Below are 22,488 nucleotides of genomic sequence, written 5' to 3'. Positions count from 1 at the left end.
GGGAAGAGAAGAAATTGTTGAATAAAGTCATTATTTTATTTTTGTTTTATGCACACAAAAATATTCTCTTTGCTTCATATCATTAAGGTTGAACCACTTTTGTCACATGGACTATTTTAACAATGTCTTAACCACTTTCAAGGCCCAGAAAGGTAGTAATGACATTGCTGATATCAAAAATATCTTAATTTGTGTTCCGAAAAATGAACAAAGGTCCTCCAGGTTTGGAACGACATGAGGGTGAGTAATTAATGACAGAAATTTCATTTTTGGGTGAACTAACCCTTTAAGGATTCGACTTACACTCAACCATGAAGACAATGCCTAAAGGGGAGCTAGCTGCGACCACTTGGAAACAAATATCTTTGTAGGATCTCAAGACTCTAGACACTCTGCCTTACGACAAAGAAAGGTTTGCAAACTGGGGCGAAAAAACTTCTTCCTGTTGTGTTCTTGAGATCGAAAGAGCTCATCCCAGGGACTGGGGGACCCTGCTTTAAGAACTGACTCAGGGGAACGGTTCTGCTTTTCAGTCAAACCCAAGGAAAAATTGGCTCCCTAGACACTCACGAAGGTCCCTACTTGCGAGGATGGGTTCGCAAACAAGGGTGAAAAAAATATTCCTGTTGGGTTCCAGATATCGCCACCACTGAACATTGCTATTGTGCAGGCCAGCGGAGGGGGCAGATCTAAAAATAACACCTGCCTGCACTCTCTCTGCATCTAATTCCACAGAATTAGGCCTTACACTTTAGTAAGACTGGAAGGGGAAATAAATCTCATAAGACTCTCCCTTTGCTCCGCCCACCACCTCTGTGATCGAACCTGCCTGCTGCTATGGCGGGCCTCAGGTGGGAACAAAGTAAAAGCTTCTTACCTGTCTCTTTCAGTCAGTCTCGCGAAGGCATCACAAAGAGCACCTTACAATGAGCGCATTCAGTTCCCAAACACATAACACATCCTTATCCAAACACATTACACACAAGTCGTGTGTCCTCAAGTGTCATCTCTGATATGGAGGTACATACTTCCTGAAACGCTTGGCTGAGTGATCGTCTTCACACATACATAAACAAACGGATCCTGAAGACAAAAGAAATTGTTGACGTGTTCTACAGGTGACCTTTTATACTATGGACGCACCGGCAGTGACGTCATAGGCTGTCGCAGGCCAATGTTATTGTTGTGTTTAGACGTGCTTCAGACACTGGTCACGCTGGAGGCATTACCCAAAGCGTCCTAGGATGCAGTGCGCAGCTGAAATATGCCAGAAGTGCATGGTGCGATTGTGGCTTGTGTCTTTGAGTAAAATCATTTAAAATTCGTTTAGCAAAAACAGTCTCAGTGAAATGTAAAATTCCTATTTGAAATATGTCATTCAGAATAAGGTATTAAAATGTGCTTTTATAAGTACTAATACACAGCCAATATCCTAGTAAAATGTATGCTAATAAGCAACTAGTTAATAGTGAGAATTGGACCCTAAACTAGTGTTACCAGACATTCTATCACTGATCTTTACTCCATAGCAATCCATTTTTTAATGTAATTTGTAAATATGCCCATGCTTCTATACTGTCTGCAAGATATTTATTCATTTTGGTCTAAATATGACCATTTCCAAATGAGAAAGGGACCCATTTCATAGAATAACCCTGCTAGAGATTTGCTCAAAATTGAAACCCTTTAAAGGCCAAATCAGTAATTGAACATTATTAGTTGCTCATCTATACTTTCAATATCATTTCAAGGTATTCAGTTCCACTTATGCATAACAGTATATTTGGGTTAATCATATGAACGCTAGCAGTGTTGGGTATAATACATTACTAAGTAATCAATTACTGTAATTTAATTACTTTTCCCTTGAAAAAGTAAAGTAAGGGATTACTCTTCTGCAATTTAATTACAGTTTCTTATGATGTTGATTAAATTATGATGATTAAAATACTGTATAGACTATAGAACAATTCTATATAAAACAATAGTGGATTTACGATCAAAATATAACTATTAACGTTAAAATTTATGTTTTTAATATATAAGCCTTTTCCTTTAAATACTTTGGTCAGTTCAAGAATAATTCATGCAATTTTATATGATTTCTTTGAAAGAATTAAAAGAGCAGTTTAATGTCCATCGTTGCGTAGTTCAACTGGTCTATTCAACTGCACTATTTTGCTTCTATAAAACTGTTAATTTAAAACATGAATATGGAACAATGAAAAGAAAGATCCAAGAACCTTGTTTTGAGCTTTTCGGTAGGTGAAATTTGTAGATTAAACAAATTTTCTGTTTAGCAACTTAACCAGAATAATAATAATAATAAAAAAGCATTCATTTATACTGCATCATAAATACAGATATAGTCCAGATAACTGATTGTGACATTGCAAGCTGACTGCTAAGTAGCTAGCTACAGTATATCAAGTGACTATGCCTGCCGTCATGGCAACCAGGAAACAGAAAAATAAACACTGACTCGCCTGAAGTTACAATTGAACATTGACTTAATTATGTTTGAAAGTCATACACTTTTACAGCAGTGAATTAGGATCCATTATAACTAAGTTTTATCCATTAAGTTTTATATCTTGAATGGACATATGTAGAGATTAACAATGTAAAAAATCCAAACGTTTTTGCCACCTCATTGATAAGTACATTAAGAAAATGTTAAATGTTCTGAATATTGGACAATGAAACTGAAACACTGGCTAATATAGTGTTGGAGGTTTCACACCTATATGCACAGCCAGGAGGCCAATATTCCTTCAGTAAGAGCAGAGTGTGAAGGTTGAATTAGCAGAGTAATAGCACAGCTGTACATACGATATTGCAATCCACACAACATAATGGGCAACATATCAGAGTTCAAAAGAGGACAAATTGTTGGTGCATGTCTAACTGGCTCATCTGTGACCAGGACAGCAAGTAATGTCCACAAAAAAAATACCACCACAAAGGACGAACCACAACCATCGGGAGTAACTGTCAACGCAAGAGGAAGCTGTCTGAAAGGGATGTCCATGTACTAATCCCGATTGAATCCAAAAAGCATAAAACCACAGCTGTCCTACAAACTGCATAATTAAATGCGCACCTCACCTCTCCTGTTTCCACCAAAACTGCTCATCGGGAGCTACACAGAGTCAATATTCATGGTCGGGCTGCTATTGCCAAACCTTTGGTCACTTGTGCCAATGCTAAATGTTGGGCTGTGGTCAATGTGAAACATGAACTGTTCTCTGATGAGTCCACCTTCACCTTCACTTGAAGTTACAGCGTGAAGAAGCCTCATAGAGTCTTAACACCCGGACGGTTGTGTGCCCAGAGTGAAGCATGGGGTGAATCAATGATGGTTTGGGCTGCAATATCATGCCATTTCCTACTGAGCTTGATGGGAGCATCGTTACCAAGGACTACTGAACCATTCTGGAGGACCATATGCATCTAATGATTCAAACATCGTACCCTAAAGGGAGTGGTGTGTATCAGCATGATAATGCACAAATACACACAACAAGACTTACAGAATGGTTTGATGAACATGAAAGTGAAGGTGAACATCTCCCATGGCCTGCACAGTCACCAGATTTAAATATTTTTGAGCCACTTTGGGGAATTTTGGAGGAGCAAGTTAGAAAACTTTTTCCTCCACCAGCATCACATAGACACTGGCCACTCTTCTGGAAGAAGAATGGCTCAATACCCTCTGGCCACTGTGAAGGACTTGTATCTGTCATTCCTAAGATGAATTGATCCTCCTCCTCTTATCAAACCACAAATCACTCAATGATTTAACTAGTTTTATCGGATGAAACAGCCTCAACATTCCCAACACGACTGATGAGGTAAACAGCAGAAACATTGTGCCATGAACGAAGTTAGAAGACTTTAAATCCCCTAATCACCACCCTTACAAACATTTAAATGTACTGTTGTAATTTACCATGGTTTGGGCAGAAATGTGTAATATTTATATTGAATACTATGTGGGTAGAGGAATATATAATTCAGTGTGTGTATAGTTTCTACCTGTGTTTAGGCATTTATTTATACAGTGGTAGTGTAGTTTGTAGCCATGCATGGTATTACCTGTGGTTACCAAGTCTCACTGTCAGAATTTTTTATTTAAGCTGCATAAAATAATTCTTACCAATAGCTATGAGCTTGTATAATTTATATTTTTTTACACAGCTGTAAATAAGTTATTTATTATGGTCTTATAAATCTGCATACTGTTGGGTACCACATTTCCAAGTAAATACAATACTTTTTTTTAGGTTTACTTTAGCTTATTTATTAATACTGTTATGTTTCAATAAGTAACAAATAATGTTTCAATAGGTTAAATCAGCTAAACCCACCGCCCTCCTCAACTTTTCGATTTAAAAATCCGGCCATCAAATTAAGCTAATTGAATAGCCCTGCTCTTCACCATCTACTGATAAATTATTGTGGTCTAAAACCAGGTGTCAGGTTTGGGTTTTATTGTCCAACAATTGTCCCTGTGACAAATTTATTTTTTTCTTACACAAAAAACTCAAGCCATTGGGTCACTCGCAGCATCACATACAAGCTTGGCAAAACTGCACCTGTTTTATAAACACAGCAACACATCGTGATTGTGTTCATAATATATTTGTTTCGGTGGCTTAATGTGACGAGTATTCCTTATGTGTGCCGGCACATGTAGTTTGGGAGTATTACACACACACCCGGCAAATAAATTGATTAATTGCATAAGTTCATTAATTGATATTGAACACATTATAAATGACTACTGCCTGATTTTCCACTTGCACACGTAATTCATCCCTCTTCATCACTGCCACAGCTCTCACAACCTTTCCCGCTCTTCAGAAATTACAAACCGTATATGCAGTGGTTTTGACTGTGTGTGCATGTGTTTTTTTTTTTTGTTTTTTTTTATTGTCTGACCTCTTGCACAGCAGTTTGCATTGATTATTGAGCTCGACCCCCATGCCGGACCAACAGTTTCTCTATTTTTGGAATGATCTGTCTGCTCCGTCAAACGGACACGCATGCATTCATAAAGACGCTGTCATCTGTCATACTGCCCTTCCACCTGATTGCACACGAACATGCACAGACATTCACCCATGCCAATAACAGTCTGATAGGTTATTTTACGTGACCTTTATTATGTAACGTGAGCCCACGCACACACTTGCATGCAGTCGCACACCCTTTCCCAGCCGAATCGATGTTAAAAGCTTTGTGCCGCTGGGATGACCGGTCAACAGTTGCAGAGGTCATTCTGCAAGGTTGCCAGACTCATTACTTAACGAAAACATGTTTACAACATCTGTGAAGATCTTGCAGATAGGTTACAGATAGGAAAATCTGAGATTTAAAATCAAACTTGAAGTCACCATGAAATCAAAATTAGGCAAGGCAAGGCAAGTTTATTTATATAGCACATTATTCAAAGTACACTTTGAAAAAAATATATATTTTAGCCTTACTGTTATAAGCTAGTGTTCTCCAAAACAATAACACAATTCGTATTTAGAAGATATAAGCATTCAAAACGTACAGTCTCTCACTTTCGTCAATATGGATCAATGATTTTGTTGACATCACGCTGCACTTCTTCTTCTCATCAGATTTCCTATCCAATCAAATGCTCTCTAGAATCTGAAGCGTCCAAATGGATACACTATAAATCCCCCTACACTATAAATAGACCCTAAAATTGCAGCTAAAATCAGTGCACTTGTTCACACATTTACCATTTTCTAAATGGTGAATAGCACATATTGCACTTTATAGGGGTTAGGGAAATATTCAGTGTAAATATACTTTCCATTGGTATTAAATGAAGTCTGGTTTGATGTTATTGTCACACAAACCGCAGCAGCGCGCACAAAATCTGCTCCGGTCTAGACACGATAACACAGAGTGGATCATAGGCACGAGTTGGCGCAGACCACAAAACTTGGCCTTGTTCCTAATTCTTGTTTGAATTTTGGACTCCATATATATGCCAGAAATGGCTAATGGCATCACGACACAATGGTTTGAGACTGAACACTGCAAGTAACAGTAAAATTAAAATCAAATCGTTTCAAATGAAAATAACCTTTGCTTAGGTTAAGCATTTTATACATAATTTTAGTATTGCTGACTCACAGCCATACTTTTGTCTCTTTGTAAGCTGGACTAGTTTGCAGCTTATTATTAACTTAGGAAGGATGAGTCTGAAATAAATTATACCTCAATAATAGACTGCATGGACAAAAAAAAAAAAAAAAAAACGTTTGGATGCGTAATATGAAATTCTGCTCATGGATATCAACTTTCCTTGCTATTGAGTACACAAACATTCAAAAGTTTGAGGTCAGTACAATTTATTTAATACAAAAATACTTTTATTCAGCAAGGATGCATTCAATTAATCAAATGGGACAATAAAGACATGTATAATGTTAAAAAAGGTTTCAATTTCAAATACTGTTCTTTTGAACTTTCTATTCATCAAAGAATCCTGAAAGTTTCCAAAAAACATGAAGCAGCACAACTGTTTTCAACATTTATAATAATATGAAATGTTTATTGAGTATCAAATCAGCATATAAGAATGATTTCTAAAGGAGCATAATGTAGCTCAAGCAAATCTCTAAATATCTTTCAAAGGCATGCTTATACTAACTACTACATTTAATAAAAAACGAATAAAACACAAAATTTTGTTTTCCCAGCAGACTTATAATAACATATGCACCTTGACTCCTGCAGCAGTGAGACAATCTGATTAAACTTGTAATTTTTCTCTTCTTTTTTTCTTTTTGTTCAGTTTTTTTTTTTTTTTTTTGCACTTATGCCTGTGAGATCGACATAGAGACATATTTTGTTTTTAGCCACCTTACCTCCTCATTCTCACTGACACTTATATATATATGGGGGAGGGGGGGGGGGGGGGGGGGCTCTCGTCCACATGTGCAAGCGTGTATTTCCTTACCCTTGTCTCTGTCTGTGATATTGTAGAGCTGGGGACTTATGGCAAGCTAAAATATTATCACTCAATGACCGAGGAAGGTAAGAATCTTTCTGTCAACCCTAATTTTTCCTCTCTTTCTGCTTCCCCTCTCTACCCATGATGCTATTTGTTCATATGAGTGTGAGAGAGAGTTTTCTTTGCCATTTTTTACTTTCATGACACTGTAGCCGAGATTTCACTAACATAAGTGCAAATCGTGGTTTCCATTCTTAATTTAGTTTAATTACAAATTTTCATGGTTATTTTTCTTTCAATGTTTTTTTTTTCTTTTTTTTTTCATTGTTTGTTCTGAAAGAAAAAGATTGTTTTGTTTGAAAAGTATTTATTTTTGTAATATAAATGCATGACAAAATGTGCAGGTAAACATGATCAGAAAACATTTGAAGTAAAACATTTAGAGCTATATATATTAACCCTGTAAAATCGAAACATTTTATTGAACAGTTTATTGAACCATTTGACAAAAAAAATTAATAATAATAATAATGTTTTGCAGACTATGGGCCCTATTTTAACGATCTGAAACGCAAGTATCAAGCGCAAAACGCAAGTAACTTTGTGGGTGGGTCTTGGGCGCTGTTGCTATTATACTGGCAGGATAAATTACTCTTGCGCCCGACGCAAATCTAAAATGGGTTGGTCTGAAGTAGCTTCATTATTCATAGGTGTGGTTTGGGCGTAACGTGAAATAAAACAATCAGAGCGACATCTCACATTCCCTTTAAGAGCAGGCGCGCTTGTTCTATAGCGGATTCCTATTATAACGGCGGATTTCTATTATAACGGCGGATTTGTCAGGCGCGCGCCAGGAGCGGTTCACAGCCGAGGAGACCGACGTTCTCGTCAGGGACGTTGAGGATGGAGAAACACACCCAAATTAACTTTGGTTAAACAGGCGTATGATAATTTGGGTAAATGGGTAAGCTAGATGTATACTTTTATAATAAACTATTTATCTATCTATCTATCTATCTATCTATCTACCTATCTATCTACCTATCTATCGTAATAATGTAGGCTATGATTTGCAAAAATGAAACCTGCTGCGTCTGTGTGTAGATGAGAGAATCAAAGTGTATGCGCGTTGTGCACACGCTACATTGATTATGGCCAAGCATGCGCCCTTAAAATAGCATATGAATAACATGCGCAACGTGCCACTGACTTTAAACTATTTTTTTTCGGTCAGTGGCGGAATTGTTTTCTAAACCTGCAAAATAGCATGAGGGAACGTTTGCGCCCAGGGGAGCGCAAGTGTATTTCTTAGTTAACCGACGTGCGTCTGTGGAGCGAAAAGTCCGCTGTGCGCGGGTGCAAAATAGGAATGATACATGCGTCGGTGTACAAAGTCAATTGCGCTGGGTGCAAGATAGGGCCCTTTATGTGTTTTTGTTGAGTATCATATTTGGTACATCTGGCTTTTATGACTCATAATAGTATGATAAACTGAGAATAGGGTGCTCGAACTCGAGGAGGAAAAAAAGCTCAATTTTTTCATAGGCCCAAACTGAGCAAATTTATGCAATTTGGTGCAGAAATTCTGATAGCTTGTAATGTAAATCTGTAAGATCTTCATAACAGAAAACTACTTACATAAAATGCATATACATATCAGTTATCTCTGGATTATCTACCAATAATATGTCTATGTGAGAAGATATTTAAATGCTTAGTTTTTATGATCAAAGCTCTCTAGTTTCAAACCATATAATGCAAAGCAATACAATGATTGAGAGATGAACAAATAAACGTTCCTCAAAAGCCTGTTGGATCATATTTGATACACACATTTGAACATGATTTTTAAAAAAAAAGAAAAAAGAAAAAGATGTAAGGATAGTCAAGTAAATGTCTCGGTTGCGTATACAACCCTCGTTCCCTGAAGGAGGGAATGGAGACGTAGTCGACGTCGACTGAATGGGATCACGCTTAGAGAGCCAGTCATCTTCGAGTACTGTTGAAACGAGCCAATGGAATTGGTGTGCGTGATTCGCATCACACACTCCGCCCCCGCGCCGCAGCATAAATACGGAAGTGGATGCACGCTCTAGTTGCTTTTTTCGTTGTGGAGCCGAGCGTAACTCGGAGTCAGCGGTGTTCTAGCGATAGTGACAAAGGGACTGCGTCTCTTTTCCCTCCTTCAGGGAACGAGGGTTGCATACGCAACTGAGATGTTCCCTTTTAGTCGTTCACGTTCTACGTAGTCGACGTAGACTGAATGGGATCCCCCATTGAAAACGCCACTAGAGCTGCCACCTTCCAATGCCTAGACAAAAGCCTCCTGACCCCCCGCAATTTGAGGCAGAGAAGGGACAGGGCTTAGGCCAGGTAAGTCACTTCTGTTCCACAGGACCGCTGGGGAAGCGTGCCCTATCAATGGAAGGAAGGGATGCTGCAGAACCAACATCCTGCCCAAAGGGAGGTAACGTGGAGAATACACAAATGGACTGGGCGGATGACCGGGAAGTACAGCATATGGAATGTCACTGGGGCAATACTCTCACTAACTGACTTAGGAGCTCACCACCCAGATGGGCACATGCACCTTGGGAAAACTTTCTCACCAAGATGAAGGCAACCTCATGTAGTGGGCCAACCTCTGCTTGGAAACAGCCTTCCCTTCTGCTGGTCTCCGTAACAGGCAAGAGCTGGTCTGAGGTCAAGGCTTTGCATTCTGAGCACGTATAACCGCAATAGAGCGGACGGACAGAGAAAGCCAGGGCTGGGTCTGCCTCCTCCGGGGCAGCGCTTGCAGGCTCACCACTTGGTCCCGTAGGAGAGGTAGGAACCTTGGGCACATATACAGGCCGTGGTCTCAGATCTCATGAGAGTCAGCCGGCCCGAATTCCAGGCACGATTCGTTGACCGAAAATGCATGCAAGTCCCTACCCTCTAGATAGAGACCGAGCAAGCAGTAGAACTGTTTCTCTAAAAACAGGATTTTTAACTCACTACCTGCAGGGCTCAAGGGAGGTCTCTGCAGTGCAGTAGCACCAGAGATAAGTCCCAAGAGGGTAAAGAGGGGGCGCAAGGCGGATTCAGTCTCCTTGCTCCCCTCAGGAACCTGACGATCAAGTCGTGCTTCCACGGATTTGTATCCACTGCATCATGATGTTTGTCAATACAGAGGCAACAACATTTTGAGGTGGAGGAGACAGCCCTCTCTCCAACCCATTAGCAAGAAAGAAGCACTGAAGTGATCAAACATCTTCGGGATCTCCTCACGGAGAGAAGACTCAATTCAACAAATAGGTTCCACTTCTAAGGCGTTGTGCTCTCACAGAAGTGATGGTCTCTACGGCATAAAAATGATTGCGGTAGTAACCAGAACCCCCGTTTCCCGTTCTCTTTAGAACCAGACCTGGAACTCTCCAAGGTCTAAACGCGGGTACCATCATGCCCCATACCTGAGAATGTACTCAGAGGAAGGAGTCAGGAAGGGCTGTCAAGAGGAAAGGTCTGGTTGGGCCATATAAGAGGTAACTAGCAAGACCTGCTCCATCTCCTCCCTGACTTTAGCACAATTGTGTGCAAGAAGGCTCACTGGGGAACGCATTTCTGCTATGGCCAGAGTTTTTTCTGAGTCGAGGGGTGTCCACTCAGAAAGGAGAAAAACACAACTGGTGGAGGACGAGTCCGGAGGGGCAACAGATGTAACTGTGCGGCCCTGGAGTGGTCCCCAAACAGCTGGACTGCCTGGGGACAGAGTCTCCACTCTCCCTGGGCCACAAGCTGTCGTGAGGCTCGTCAGTGGCACGATTGAGCAGGCCAGCAGTAATAAGTGGAAGAAGCGACCTCAGAAGCTTCTGACTCCGGGGAGGAGGGGACGGGCGAGTTGCAACATGTGAGGGGAGCGTAGCTCAGTGGTCGCAATGTTGTCTTTTCAGACCAGTACATGCTCGCTGAGCAGTGGTGTCTCAAAGCGAGGTGAACTGCAAGCAACTCGAGGCAATGGATGCCAATGCAGTTGGAGGGCCGCCCAGACCTCTGTTACTGCATGCCCTTTATACGTAGCCCCTCAGCCGGTATTAATGGACACTCGTTCTAAGAGCAGTTGGCCCAGAGAAACAAAAGGTCTGTTTATGGGCTGAGGGTTTGGCGACAGGCCAGGGAGGTTATCACATGGAGTGTGCCGCTCTGCCATGGCCACCTCGGGACTCGGCCATGAAGCCAGTGCTGAAGCGGTCTTCATATGGAGGAAGCCATGTGGCTGCGTCTGCCATATGCCCCAGGAGACTCTGAAAAGTTTCAGTGGGACCCTTTCTCACTTCTTGAATAGCACTGACCTGACACACCTCCTTCTAAGAGATGTGCTGGATGATCTCCATACTAGAAAAGAGATCCTCAACCTTTGGGCGAGTTTACTCTTTCCCAGTTGACCTGAAGACCCAACTGGCTCTGGAGCACTCGAAGGGTAGGACCTTGTATTGATACTTTGTACCTTCGAACCCAAGAACACAGGAGGCCTGGAGCGTGGAGCGGAAGGATAGAGATCTGAAGTACTCTGAATACTGTCTTTCAGGTCGAACGCTGCAGACCAAGCTTTGGGACAGAGCATTTGGGAATGCATCTCTGTGTTTATCAACTGAATCGAGGTTTCAGTTGACACAGGTCCAAGATGGTCGTAACCCACCACATATTTAGGGCGCAATGAAGTACAGACTTATGGAAGCCAGTCTATATATCGGCTGGAGGGAACGGCTACATCGCGTCCTTCACCAGTAGGACTGCGATGTGCACACACAGGAAAGGAGCACTGCTCAACACCTAGGTGTGATAAATATCAATAATTTTTAGGAGCATCACTGCTCAACACCTAGGTATGATGATTATCACTGAGCCTAGGCGGAATGCATGTTCCGAGTTCAGGCGCATGATCGTACGTACCAAACCTATGCGCGTGAACTCGACAATCGACTACTGTGGACTTCAACCAAAAACAGGATGTAAATACAGGTATGTGCGCTGGCTGATTAAACATCATTTTTATTCATATCTTTCACATCTACTGCAGTCAGATTCACCCGCGTTCACTCTAAAGGAATCACTCACATGGCTGGGCACTTGTAATGACACATTAAGGATGTTAAGAGGCTAAAAGCAGGTTTAAAACTTGCCCCATTTAAGTCAACAGGGTGCACATTTTAAAAAGAGGATAACACGGTGTAGGCAACACCGATTTTTGTCGTTGTTCTCTGTACTGACAGCACTCCAAATTTACAAAAAAATGAGCTCAATGTTAAAATTTACCGGAGTTCTCCTTTAAGTCCACGTCTTCTAGCTTTGAGGTCAAGTATTAGTTTTGAGCATGCAACTAAATGTTTACAGAACTAACCTATAGCAGATATACTCATTTAAAATACATAGTCTCTTTTTTTCAGGAAAACAGATGAAATGATTCATCCAGTACTACACATTTCTGGCCAATCAAGTGCTCACCAGAATAAGAAGCGCACTGATTAGGAACTGACTAGCAAGTCATTTTTAAAGAAATAGCTCCTTCCTAAACATCCTGTTTCAATAAATACGTCAATGCATGAAACAAAACTAGGTTTGTTTAATTTGGGGTCTTTAAAAAAATGCAATTATCAGAATAGTTGGTTGAATTTACACAAAGTTTTCCGATAAGAGAGCAGCATTACTCGTCACTGTCTGTGACTGCTCGGCAATCCGTGAGAGTCAGATAACGTGCCTGGCTGCATTCAGACACACACAGAAATAGATGCTAAGAAACGTACGTCACGGTGTTGAGACGAAGAGGAGTGAGTCATTCTATAACTAGAGTTATGCAATACCAGCAGCGCAGGGATAATGCAATAATAACAGCCCCCCCCCCCCCCCCCCCTCTCTCTCTCTCTCTCTCTCTCTCTCACGTCTCACTAATGCAGTAATGTCAGTTCTTAGACATCTGTTATGGCTGAATTGCTTAAGTCTCTTTGAGGATCCATAACATCTAAGGCAACAGAATGACAAATCACAGTGTGCACGCGCACGTGTGTGTGTGTGTGTGTTACACAGAGTTACAAAGTTCTAATTTTAGTTCCCCCCTCCGCACTAAACAGACTTTGATGTAATATTCAGCATGGGAAGGTACATGAGTCAATATTTAATCTGACTCTATTTGGAGTAACTCTACCATAGTCTGCTTGTATTCAGAGTAACCCAACAACGATATATTATTAATGCAGATAATATATTTTTATATGAATAAAAGGCCACTTAAGTGTACTTAAAGAGAGTACATTTTCATTACTATGTTTCTTAAAGGGATCCTATTATGCCCTTTTACGAAGTCTTGATTTTGTTTTTGGGGTGTATATATATTATTAATGAATATAATATATTATTAAATAAATAAAAGGCCACTTAAGTGTACTTAAAGAGAGTAGGCTACATTTTCTTGACTATGTTTCTTAAAGGAGTCCTATTATGCCCTTTTATGAAGTATTGATTTTGTTTTTGGGGTGTACTAGAATATGTCTTCATGCTTGATTGTTCAAAACAACAAATATTTACATTATTACAGCTCCTCTCTCCCCAGTCTGGTTGAACACGTCGTTTTCAAAGTAGCCCTTCCTCCCGAAATACGAAATGTGCTGTGATTGGTTAGCTGGCCCAGTGTGTTGTGATTCGCAGCTCTTAGCGTGTGTTCGGGAAGTCACGCCCCTTCATGACCGTGAACACTACTCAGATGTAAATATTAACGATGGCGCACATTTCCAACCATTTCGAGCCCGATTCAGGCCCTGACAATGTTAACAAACAAGAGGATTGTGCTGAACGGATTTCAAGCACGGACTTTGCAAGCACAGATTTTACAGGACATTTCAAAATGGTATGTTTTTTTATCAATTTCTTATAGATGCGATGTTATCTACCATTTAATCATATTTGTCGGAAAACTATCATAATACAAACAGTAACGTTAATCGATCACAAAACCATGGATCATTTTCCTAAGGGGCGGTGAACAGCCTTACAAAAGCAAGAGCTTACAAAAGCTAAAGTAAACACTACATCAAATAATGTAATGTTAGCTAGCAGGCTAGTGGAGGCAAAGCTTTGCCCTTTGTTTACATCATAGCTATAGCAACTACATAAAGCTTATAATTGGAACTGTTAATAGAAAACACAGCTACAAATAATAAGACATACTTAGAAGTTGTGATCCATAAACAACACATTGTCCCGACAAAATGGAATGGCTACGTATTTCAGGAGAATTGTGCGTATAGCCTGCATTGTACTCTGTCTGTCTGCTGTTCTCTGTAAAATGTGAAAAACAGAAAAACAGTGAGGATAGAATGTTCAGGAACAGTGTTAAAAATACATGTTAACCTCTCTAACTAAGTTTGTCAGCCTTAGGACAGCCTTTTTCCGGGGTGTAAAAAAAACAGCGACAACAACTCTTCCTCTTCTCTAAAGCAGCCCAACATGGCCTCACCCCATTTGTTTCCGGAGGCAGGGTGTATGTAAATTTTTTGTGAGTTTGTGATGTCAAACCCGGGAATAAGCTTGTTGAAGTCCCTTCTAGCCGTTTGTTATAGTTTGTTAAAGCGATTTTCTTCTTTTTCACAAGGTAATACTTGCCATGATTTTTAGAAACCCAATTAACCGCCATTGTTTAGACTAGAGAAACTGGAGACCATGCTGACTACAGAACACTAACAATACTTTAGAAAACCTTGCCCACCTCCTGCCTACATTACAAACTATTCCTACAACACCACAAACAAACCTACTTAAACATAGTTCTAACAGACTTCATCAGCATAGATCCTAAAATTCCCAAACCACTTTACATTACAATCCGTGTTAGTGATATGTAGGTCACATAACATACATGTGCATGTTGATTGGGGTCACGGCCTTTTGATCGAGCCAGACAGCATAGTCTCTCTATCAGCAATCAGAGCCAATGAATCCTCAGGAAGGTCAAAGACATTTAGTGATCAGGATGTTTTCCATTAGTAAACCAACCCTCCACACATTATGTTCACACATATGCTTCAACACAAGCTTAATCACATGCAGTTTCATTCATGCAAATAATTAGACTGGAAAACACTGCTACTGTTTGTGTAGGATCGCCTGAGTTTTTACTTCCACATTGATAGATCATGAAAAGGCTGTGCAACTGTATTGATGTTTTCTTCATGATTCTGGTACTGCTCTATCCACACTGAGTTATAGACTTTGCCTACAGTATAAACAGATGTGTTTAATGTTCTGTTGGTTTGAAGGTTGCATTAAAGGTCAAATGGTATTTTGACCTTTTTTCAAGCTACAGGTTACAAGAGGCTGTGCTAAATAGTGAATAATTGGCTATATACCTGAAATGGTCGCATTCACGCTTACACAATCAAAGTTATTTTTATATAGTCCCCTTGGTTGTATACACTTGAATAAAAGTAACATTTTCTTTAGACAGAGGTCATGACCACTACTACAGATAAAAGTTGACCAACATTACTTGTTTGATTGTAGCTTTGGTTTGGTCATGTCGTGGTTTCCCCCGTACACTTGACTAAAATAACATTATATTAAAGAGAGGTAAGACACACCCAAATTTAGGTTGGTCAAGCATCCATTTTGCTGTCCTAAACGGAAATTCACTTCTTGTCTTTGCAAACCAAGTACACTTGAATTGATGGCAAATAATAGTCATCAGTAGTTTTAACTACATTCAGCATCACAGGCTCATTTGAGTTACAAATCGCCACAAGCCTTCTTTAGCATCTCCCTAAATACTCAGACCAAGGCAGAAACCTCTTTTCAAATGTAAACATGAGTTCACAATGGGAATTTGCATTAATCACCGTCCCAGGCTTACTGGGGACAGAAGTTGATTTACATTGGGGGCACACCCACAGCAGTTAACAAGATATCTCTAAACTCTCCTAAACCTTATTACCTTTTTGGTTTACTTCTGCGGGAATGACACCTTTGTACCAGTCACACTGAGACATTTCAAATGATACCAAACATGTATAATACTGTATGATATTTGTTCATATTAAACCAGATATTTGGGTGAATTCAGGTAGCGATGGGTGAAGGCAATGATGTGTAAATTGGGAGGTGATCAACTTGTGTCGAATGGGGATGGTAATATAGCAAGAGAGTTCAAATGTTAATTTCCTTTGTTTTCTCAGAGAGTAGTCCTCTCTTACAGTTCTTCGAGTTTCTCCAGTCTTACATGTGCATGACATGTACTGGAGTCACTATATTCCCCATATACTGTCACAACATAAAAATAAGAAAAGATCGCAAATTAATAAATATTAAAATATTAAGAACACATTTTCTCATTAAAACATATTATTTAACTAAATAATTTGGCAATATGCAACTAAACCATTTGGTCTCTGTGGGTGCTGCACAGTGATATCCTTTGTGAAAAAGAAGTACACATTGGCACACCTAAAAAGTGCGAACTGAATGTAATGTTCTCAGACACTTGAAATGAATTGTATTGATAAAATGTATTATAGTTTAAATTTATAATACATTCAAATAGCTGAACTTAAGAGTGCTTTTTTGACCCACTACAGTAGGGTTTAAGTGTATCTTTATATGTGTTTTCATAATTATGAAATGTGGTTAAAGTGTACTACCGAATATAATGCAATTTAATGTAATTTCTATTAAAACTTGTATGCCATATATTTTATATATTTGAACTTGCACATTTGTAATGTTTACGTTGCAATTTAGTGTCTTTAAAATATATTAACTTTAAATGTAATATTGAATAACACTTAAGTATGTTAGTCAAAACATCAAAATAAGTATACTTTTTTTAAAGCATGACAAAAGATTATTAAAACATAATGAATAACAAAATGTAAAAATGTATTTACTTTTAAATTATTACATTTTAAAAGTATACTTAAGTGTGTTAAGAAATATATTAATTTAAGTGCACTTATTTTTCACAAAGGATACACAAAAGGTTAACAGATGTGTCAAGTCGAATGTTATATCAGGTATTTTAACATGGCTGAATATGGCCAATCAGCATCCAGGACCCTATTTCACTAACTTTTTTTTAGAAATGGCATACAGTTTGTTTCATATCCAGTGAGTGAAATGAAACATGCTCACTTAGCTGGGAAAATATCCTGGGGAAATTTGTTATTCCAAATCACTCACTCTCTTTCTGGACTATTTTTCAGGAAAATTTCGTGAGAAGGCGTCCATCCTTCACAAAATTGCCAAAAAGAAATGCCAAGTGGAGGACTCAAATGGAGTTGCTGGTAAGTGGTACAGTTGGAAAAAATAACATGCATTAATAAATTCAAGACTGATAAATAATGGCTAAGTTATTCCTGGTAAATTATGTACTGAGCCAAGCTCTATTAAATTTGCCATTGTATATGTTAAATCCATTGCTGAAGTGAACAAGACCCAGCTTTTTTCAACCAATTTCAAATTAGCTTCTTAAGATAACAACTGCTTGCGGACTTTATAGAAACAAAATAAAGTATCATAATATATTTAAATCCCATAATATCATTTGTGTGTTGAATACACTTTCATTTCAAGTGCAAAATTATGCTAACAGTTCCATATTAGCATATTAGCATCAAAAGCAGGGCAGTTGAGAGCACGCAGCTTCTTTGATGTGACCACAGTCTGTTCAGAACATCTTTAACCCTTTCAAATCGATCTACTGCACTTTCTCCATCTTTTTTTTGTTGTTGTTTTAGTTTTTTGATCAGGCCAATATGTGTATGACAATTTTTTTTTAGACATATACATTGGCTACACAGTGCTAATTTTTGAAGTATCTTAAATAATTATATAAATACAGTATTATGTAAAGCTACAGAATGTGAGAGTTTGATCGGTTATGTAAATTACGGTATTGGGGAAGTTCAAAATTGTAATATCCAGGCCTGGTAAATTAACCTTCTACACGCAACGCGCCTTACCAAATCAGACTTATACATAAGTCTGACTTATATACTGTATATATAAAAACAGAATGGAGGTATCAAGTTCAAACTTGACAACATTTTTTAAAGACACAGTGTTTGTAGTGTAAGGTGCTGAAAAAACAACGGCTGAAGACTAAGGTATCTTAGACCTGCCTTAAAATGATTTCATTTGGGGACTTTTTTGCATGTGTCATTTATTTTATTTATTTGTCCATTTAGTACATTTTCTGTTTGTGTTATAGATAAAAATCTGCCAAACAGCTCCAGTGTCGAGGTGGACGTGACTCCACCAATGAATGGCACCGCTGGACAGGATGGCGATGCGGTGAGTTATTGATACTAAAGTAAAACTAACGCACAGTGGTTATTATAGTTAACTAAAAATAAAACCATAAAACAAATTATGTTAATTGAAATAAAATCAACGTTAAGTGAAATAAAATAAAAAATTAAAAAATATATTTTATTTTTACTAGTTGCTAAGAAAACATTTATTATTTGTATTTACTTTTACTTGATGTACTAAAATAACTAAAAAATAAAAAATACTAAAATCTATGTAGACATATTTAACTCTTTTCCTGCCATTGACAAATCAGTGTTTTCATTTTTATATGGTAGGGGTGCTGTTCATCAAACATTCCATAAAATTCATTTCAGATAAAATGAAAACTAATCCAACATATTAATACAACTATAATAGTATCTCAATGATGCTAAAATAACACTGACTACACACACACACTAATGTACGCACAGTGATTTTAACACAAAAATAGGACAGAAAGTGAATCATAGGGCTGACTTTGGAAACAGAAGTGAAGGCCAAGTCACGGCAGGACTGAAAAAAAAACTCACGCTTATTATGACTCAATGGAAAACACATTTGGCCTTCTCCCTCCCGCTGTACTGTCTCCTCATCTCTCACACACACACATACACATACACATTGTCCTGTGTTCAGAAGATGAAGCGTTCTCATCCTCTGCCCCCTGTTGGCACGGCAACATGCCAGCAGAACAGAAGGCACAGCATGCATGCAGGCTGAGAGAGACCCTCTCAATGTCACCGTGACTACCCGGTCACAAGAGAACCATCACTCATAGACTGTGTACACACACGCTATAGATCGGTGTGAGTCTGGCATCTGTCAATAAATATAACATGGGTTTTGCTTGAAGCATTGCCATAAGCAAGTCAAGTCAAATTTGTTTGTATAGCGCTTTTTTCAATACTAAGCTTGTTTCTGCCAAGGAATAAAAGTGTAAAAAGGTAATTGCGACTTTTTTTCTGCAATTACGACTTTACAGTTTACAGTTTTTATCTCACAATTCTGAAAAAAAAAGTCAATCGTAAATTGATGTGTTATCTCCATTAAAATATTAGTTCACAAATTTCCAGTTAACAAAAGCTGCGAAAATTAGATCTGACATAGAAATTATTTAAAAGTTTACGACATCCTTTTCAAACAATAATTTCATCCTCACTGTCTCGTTTTTGTTTGTGTTGCTTTGAAAATGCTGTCTTTTCTGAAGGTCTAGACATATTTTTGTTATACTGTAGAGGAGAAAGGACAAGAGGATCCGTCGTGTCCTGCAAACCCTCATCTCCCTGCTCATGTGGAGAATCAAACGCTACATTATTGATGAAGAGAAGGATTCATTCTTTTAGCATTGTTTAATGTCTGGACAAATTGTCCTGGAAAAAAAAGAGAACGAGGGAAAGGAGATAAGAGAGAATGAGAGAAGAGCCGTCGGGTCCAGTAAACCTTCGAAAATCAAATGCTACATTATTGATTAACAGGAGGATTCTTTCATTTAGCATTTTTGTAGGTGTAAGGCTGGAATCTTATTTTGAACCAATGATCAGAACAAAAGGCAGTTGAAGGATGACGTGCATAATTCAGATATTTATCTGACTCCTGTGTAATTAATCTGACTCCATTAAAGTTGTTGTTATTCTTTAACCTCTCATTCTTTAAAGGTAAAGTTCTTTCTGAGAACTGAAAGGAAAACGTAGGATTTAACCTGAACGTTTAGATAACGAAATTTATAATCACTTTAGCTTTCAACATCATCTGTGATTAAAGGAAAGATTCTCAAAGCCTTTAAAGCAGGCAAAGTTATTTATTAAGTTACATGTTTAAATATACAGACAGTAGAATGGAACAACATACTGTATAGAAATGTTCCACTGTTGTGCAGAAGAGGCCGTAAAAGCCTTTCTCTTAGTATGAGGTTACACACTGGTGTGCGGGAGTGGCAGGGTTAAAGCCTTTCTCCAAGATCAACAGTTACCTTTCCTTCTTATACCCTGAGCAAAGCATTGTTAAACATGAGTGGAATACCAACACCAAAACCGACCGACAGAAAACCAAAAGATGAGGCAAATGGGTGGTGATCAAGAGGGGGAGAAGAACATTATATATTCTCCTCAATGCATGTTTAAGCAATAGTATCTAGATTGTACATTAGGAAACTTTAATATCTCTATTAAGTTCACCACCGTTCAGTTCAGTGTATAAGCTGTCAGATGAGACCAAACATGGCATAGTTACATATTGTCAGGGATCAGCCAGGCTCCATCACCTCCCAATCACAAAGATCGCTGTCACCTGAGTGTTAATCACCTGCACCTGCATTTCATCTGCTTATCATCACAAACACATATAAGCGCACACATCATTCTGGCACTTTGTCTGGTCTTGTTCATGAGTAAGATGAAGATAGCATTCCTATTAAGTTTATGCTACATCTATTCGTCTCCCATCCTGTTTCTCCAAGTCTCCATCGTATTCCTGGTCTCCTTCGTCTTCCTCCTTGTCCAGCCACTACTCGCCTCTCTTCCAGCATCGCTGTGTGCTTCCGCCATTTACCTCTTTGTCACCTGCGGCCTCCTCAACCATCTGCAACGGAAAGAACTGTCAGCATTTCCATTTACCATTCTCAAAGACATTCTCATTTACCCGCACTCGCTGGTGCTCACAACCTCCAGATATTAATAAATCGGTTTCTCACCTTTATCAATCTTGTTGTAAGTCTCTGCTCCGTAACACATATTAGAACACACTAGTAAATAAACAGTATGTAGTTGAAAGCATATGTCCTGTGAACCAAATGGTACAGATGTGTCATTGAGGTGCAAACGACTCTGTCTCTCTAGAAAGAACCATCCTGTGCCTGGAGTGTCCCAACAGTCCTCAATCAGCATATTGATGAAATCCTCTGCACTGGATAGGCGTTAGCATACTGTGATGAAGGCCACGTTTAATTCACATAGGGCAGTAAAGAGTTCTACCCATATTCGCTCAGCCCTACATAGGTTGGGACAAATTGTATTGGAATTTGTACTGGAATTATTAAACTTATTATTCTGGATTTTTAGCAACCGCCGGGAGCATTCAGTGTTTTTAAATCATAATTGTCATGTAATTATGTGTTTATGGCAAGGGATTTCAAATTTTAAATATTCAAATTTGATTGCATGGACCCCCAAATACAATGATCCACTTGTGAAGGGACCTCTTACCATTTTATATTTTTATGAATAAATAGTAATTGTTTTTATAAATTTGTAAATAGTAACTTTATAAAAATGTAATTGTATAATTGTAAATGTAATAATTAATTATTTCATATATAGTCTTTTATATATATATATATATATATATATATAGATGCATATGCATTCCATCAGTAAGAGCAGAGTGTGAAGGTTGAATTAGCAGAGCAATAGCACAATTGTACTTAAAATATATAAAAACATAATGGGATACATATCAGATGGGATACATATATTTGTTAGGTGTGAGCTGAAGTGTTTGTTGAATTCTTCCGGAGATCTGTTGGTCTGTGGGAAATTAAACGTTAACCTTAACAAGGTTAACTTGTAAAAGTTGCCGAAAAGTAAAAAAGTGTCTGTCTCACAAGGGAATTAGCAAAGATGTTCCCTTTCAGTCACTCACGTTTGACGTAGTCGTACGTTAAGACTGATTGGGATCACGCCAGGGAGCCTGTCATCTTCGAGTATTGTAAAAAAGAGCCAATGTACATTGGCGTGCGTGAATCGCATCACACGCTCCGCCCCGCTGCGCGGGAATAAATATGGAAGTGGATGCACGCACCAGTTGTCTTTTTGCTTCGGAGCCGATAGGATCATTCTGATGTCTCTGAAGAGTGTTGTTGTCTACAACGAGCTAGTGTGTCAGTGTTCTTCTGGAAGACTCTCCCAGTGCTGGTGTTGATAGCGAGTGCAGAGGTGATCGCGACCTATGGAAGCTCTCAACTGCTGTTTTAAGAGTGTTTTGTTGGCGGCCAGTTGAGGGCGGAAGTAGTGAGTGCTTCACTGTAAAGTGTTACCGCGGTTGTTCTCCTGTGTGCTCCGGCACTGGTGACGGGTTCCATTTTCTGAAAGAGCAACACGGGTGTGTTTGCGTCTTTTTCAAGATGCCATTCCATCCATGCGTTTCTGGGTGCGGTAGGGCTCTGTCCCCTTCTGACGGTCACGATAGATGCATCA

At 38.9% G+C, this 22,488-nt stretch overlaps 1 protein-coding gene and 1 long non-coding RNA gene across 7 annotated transcripts in view; one reads left to right on the top strand and one right to left on the bottom strand.

The window, feature by feature from the left end:
* LOC307155625 overlaps positions 1-22,488 on the bottom strand; it is an 821,100-nt gene that overhangs the window by 113,995 nt on the left and 684,617 nt on the right. The gene's annotated exons all lie outside the window — the stretch shown is intronic.
* Positions 1-22,488, top strand: part of LOC307155603 (solute carrier family 24 member 2) — a 120,270-nt gene that overhangs the window by 65,016 nt on the left and 32,766 nt on the right. For 4 of the 6 annotated variants that reach the window (XM_079866392.1, XM_079866395.1, XM_079866394.1 and 1 more), the window contains 2 exons: positions 17,206-17,286; positions 18,213-18,295. In XM_079866392.1, the coding sequence (XP_079722518.1) occupies positions 17,206-17,286; positions 18,213-18,295 (164 nt within the window). Of the gene's footprint in view, positions 1-7,014; positions 7,066-17,205; positions 17,287-18,212; positions 18,296-22,488 lie in introns of all 6 variants that reach the window. The other 2 variants (XM_079866390.1, XM_079866391.1) reach the window with 1 other exon arrangement.

The sequence above is a fragment of the Squalius cephalus genome (assembly GCF_949319135.1).
Source record: "Squalius cephalus genome assembly, chromosome: 3".
NCBI lineage: Eukaryota > Metazoa > Chordata > Actinopteri > Cypriniformes > Leuciscidae > Squalius > Squalius cephalus.
The sequence above is the reverse complement of the archived record's forward strand: the minus strand, read 5'-3'. Positions and strand labels throughout refer to the sequence as shown.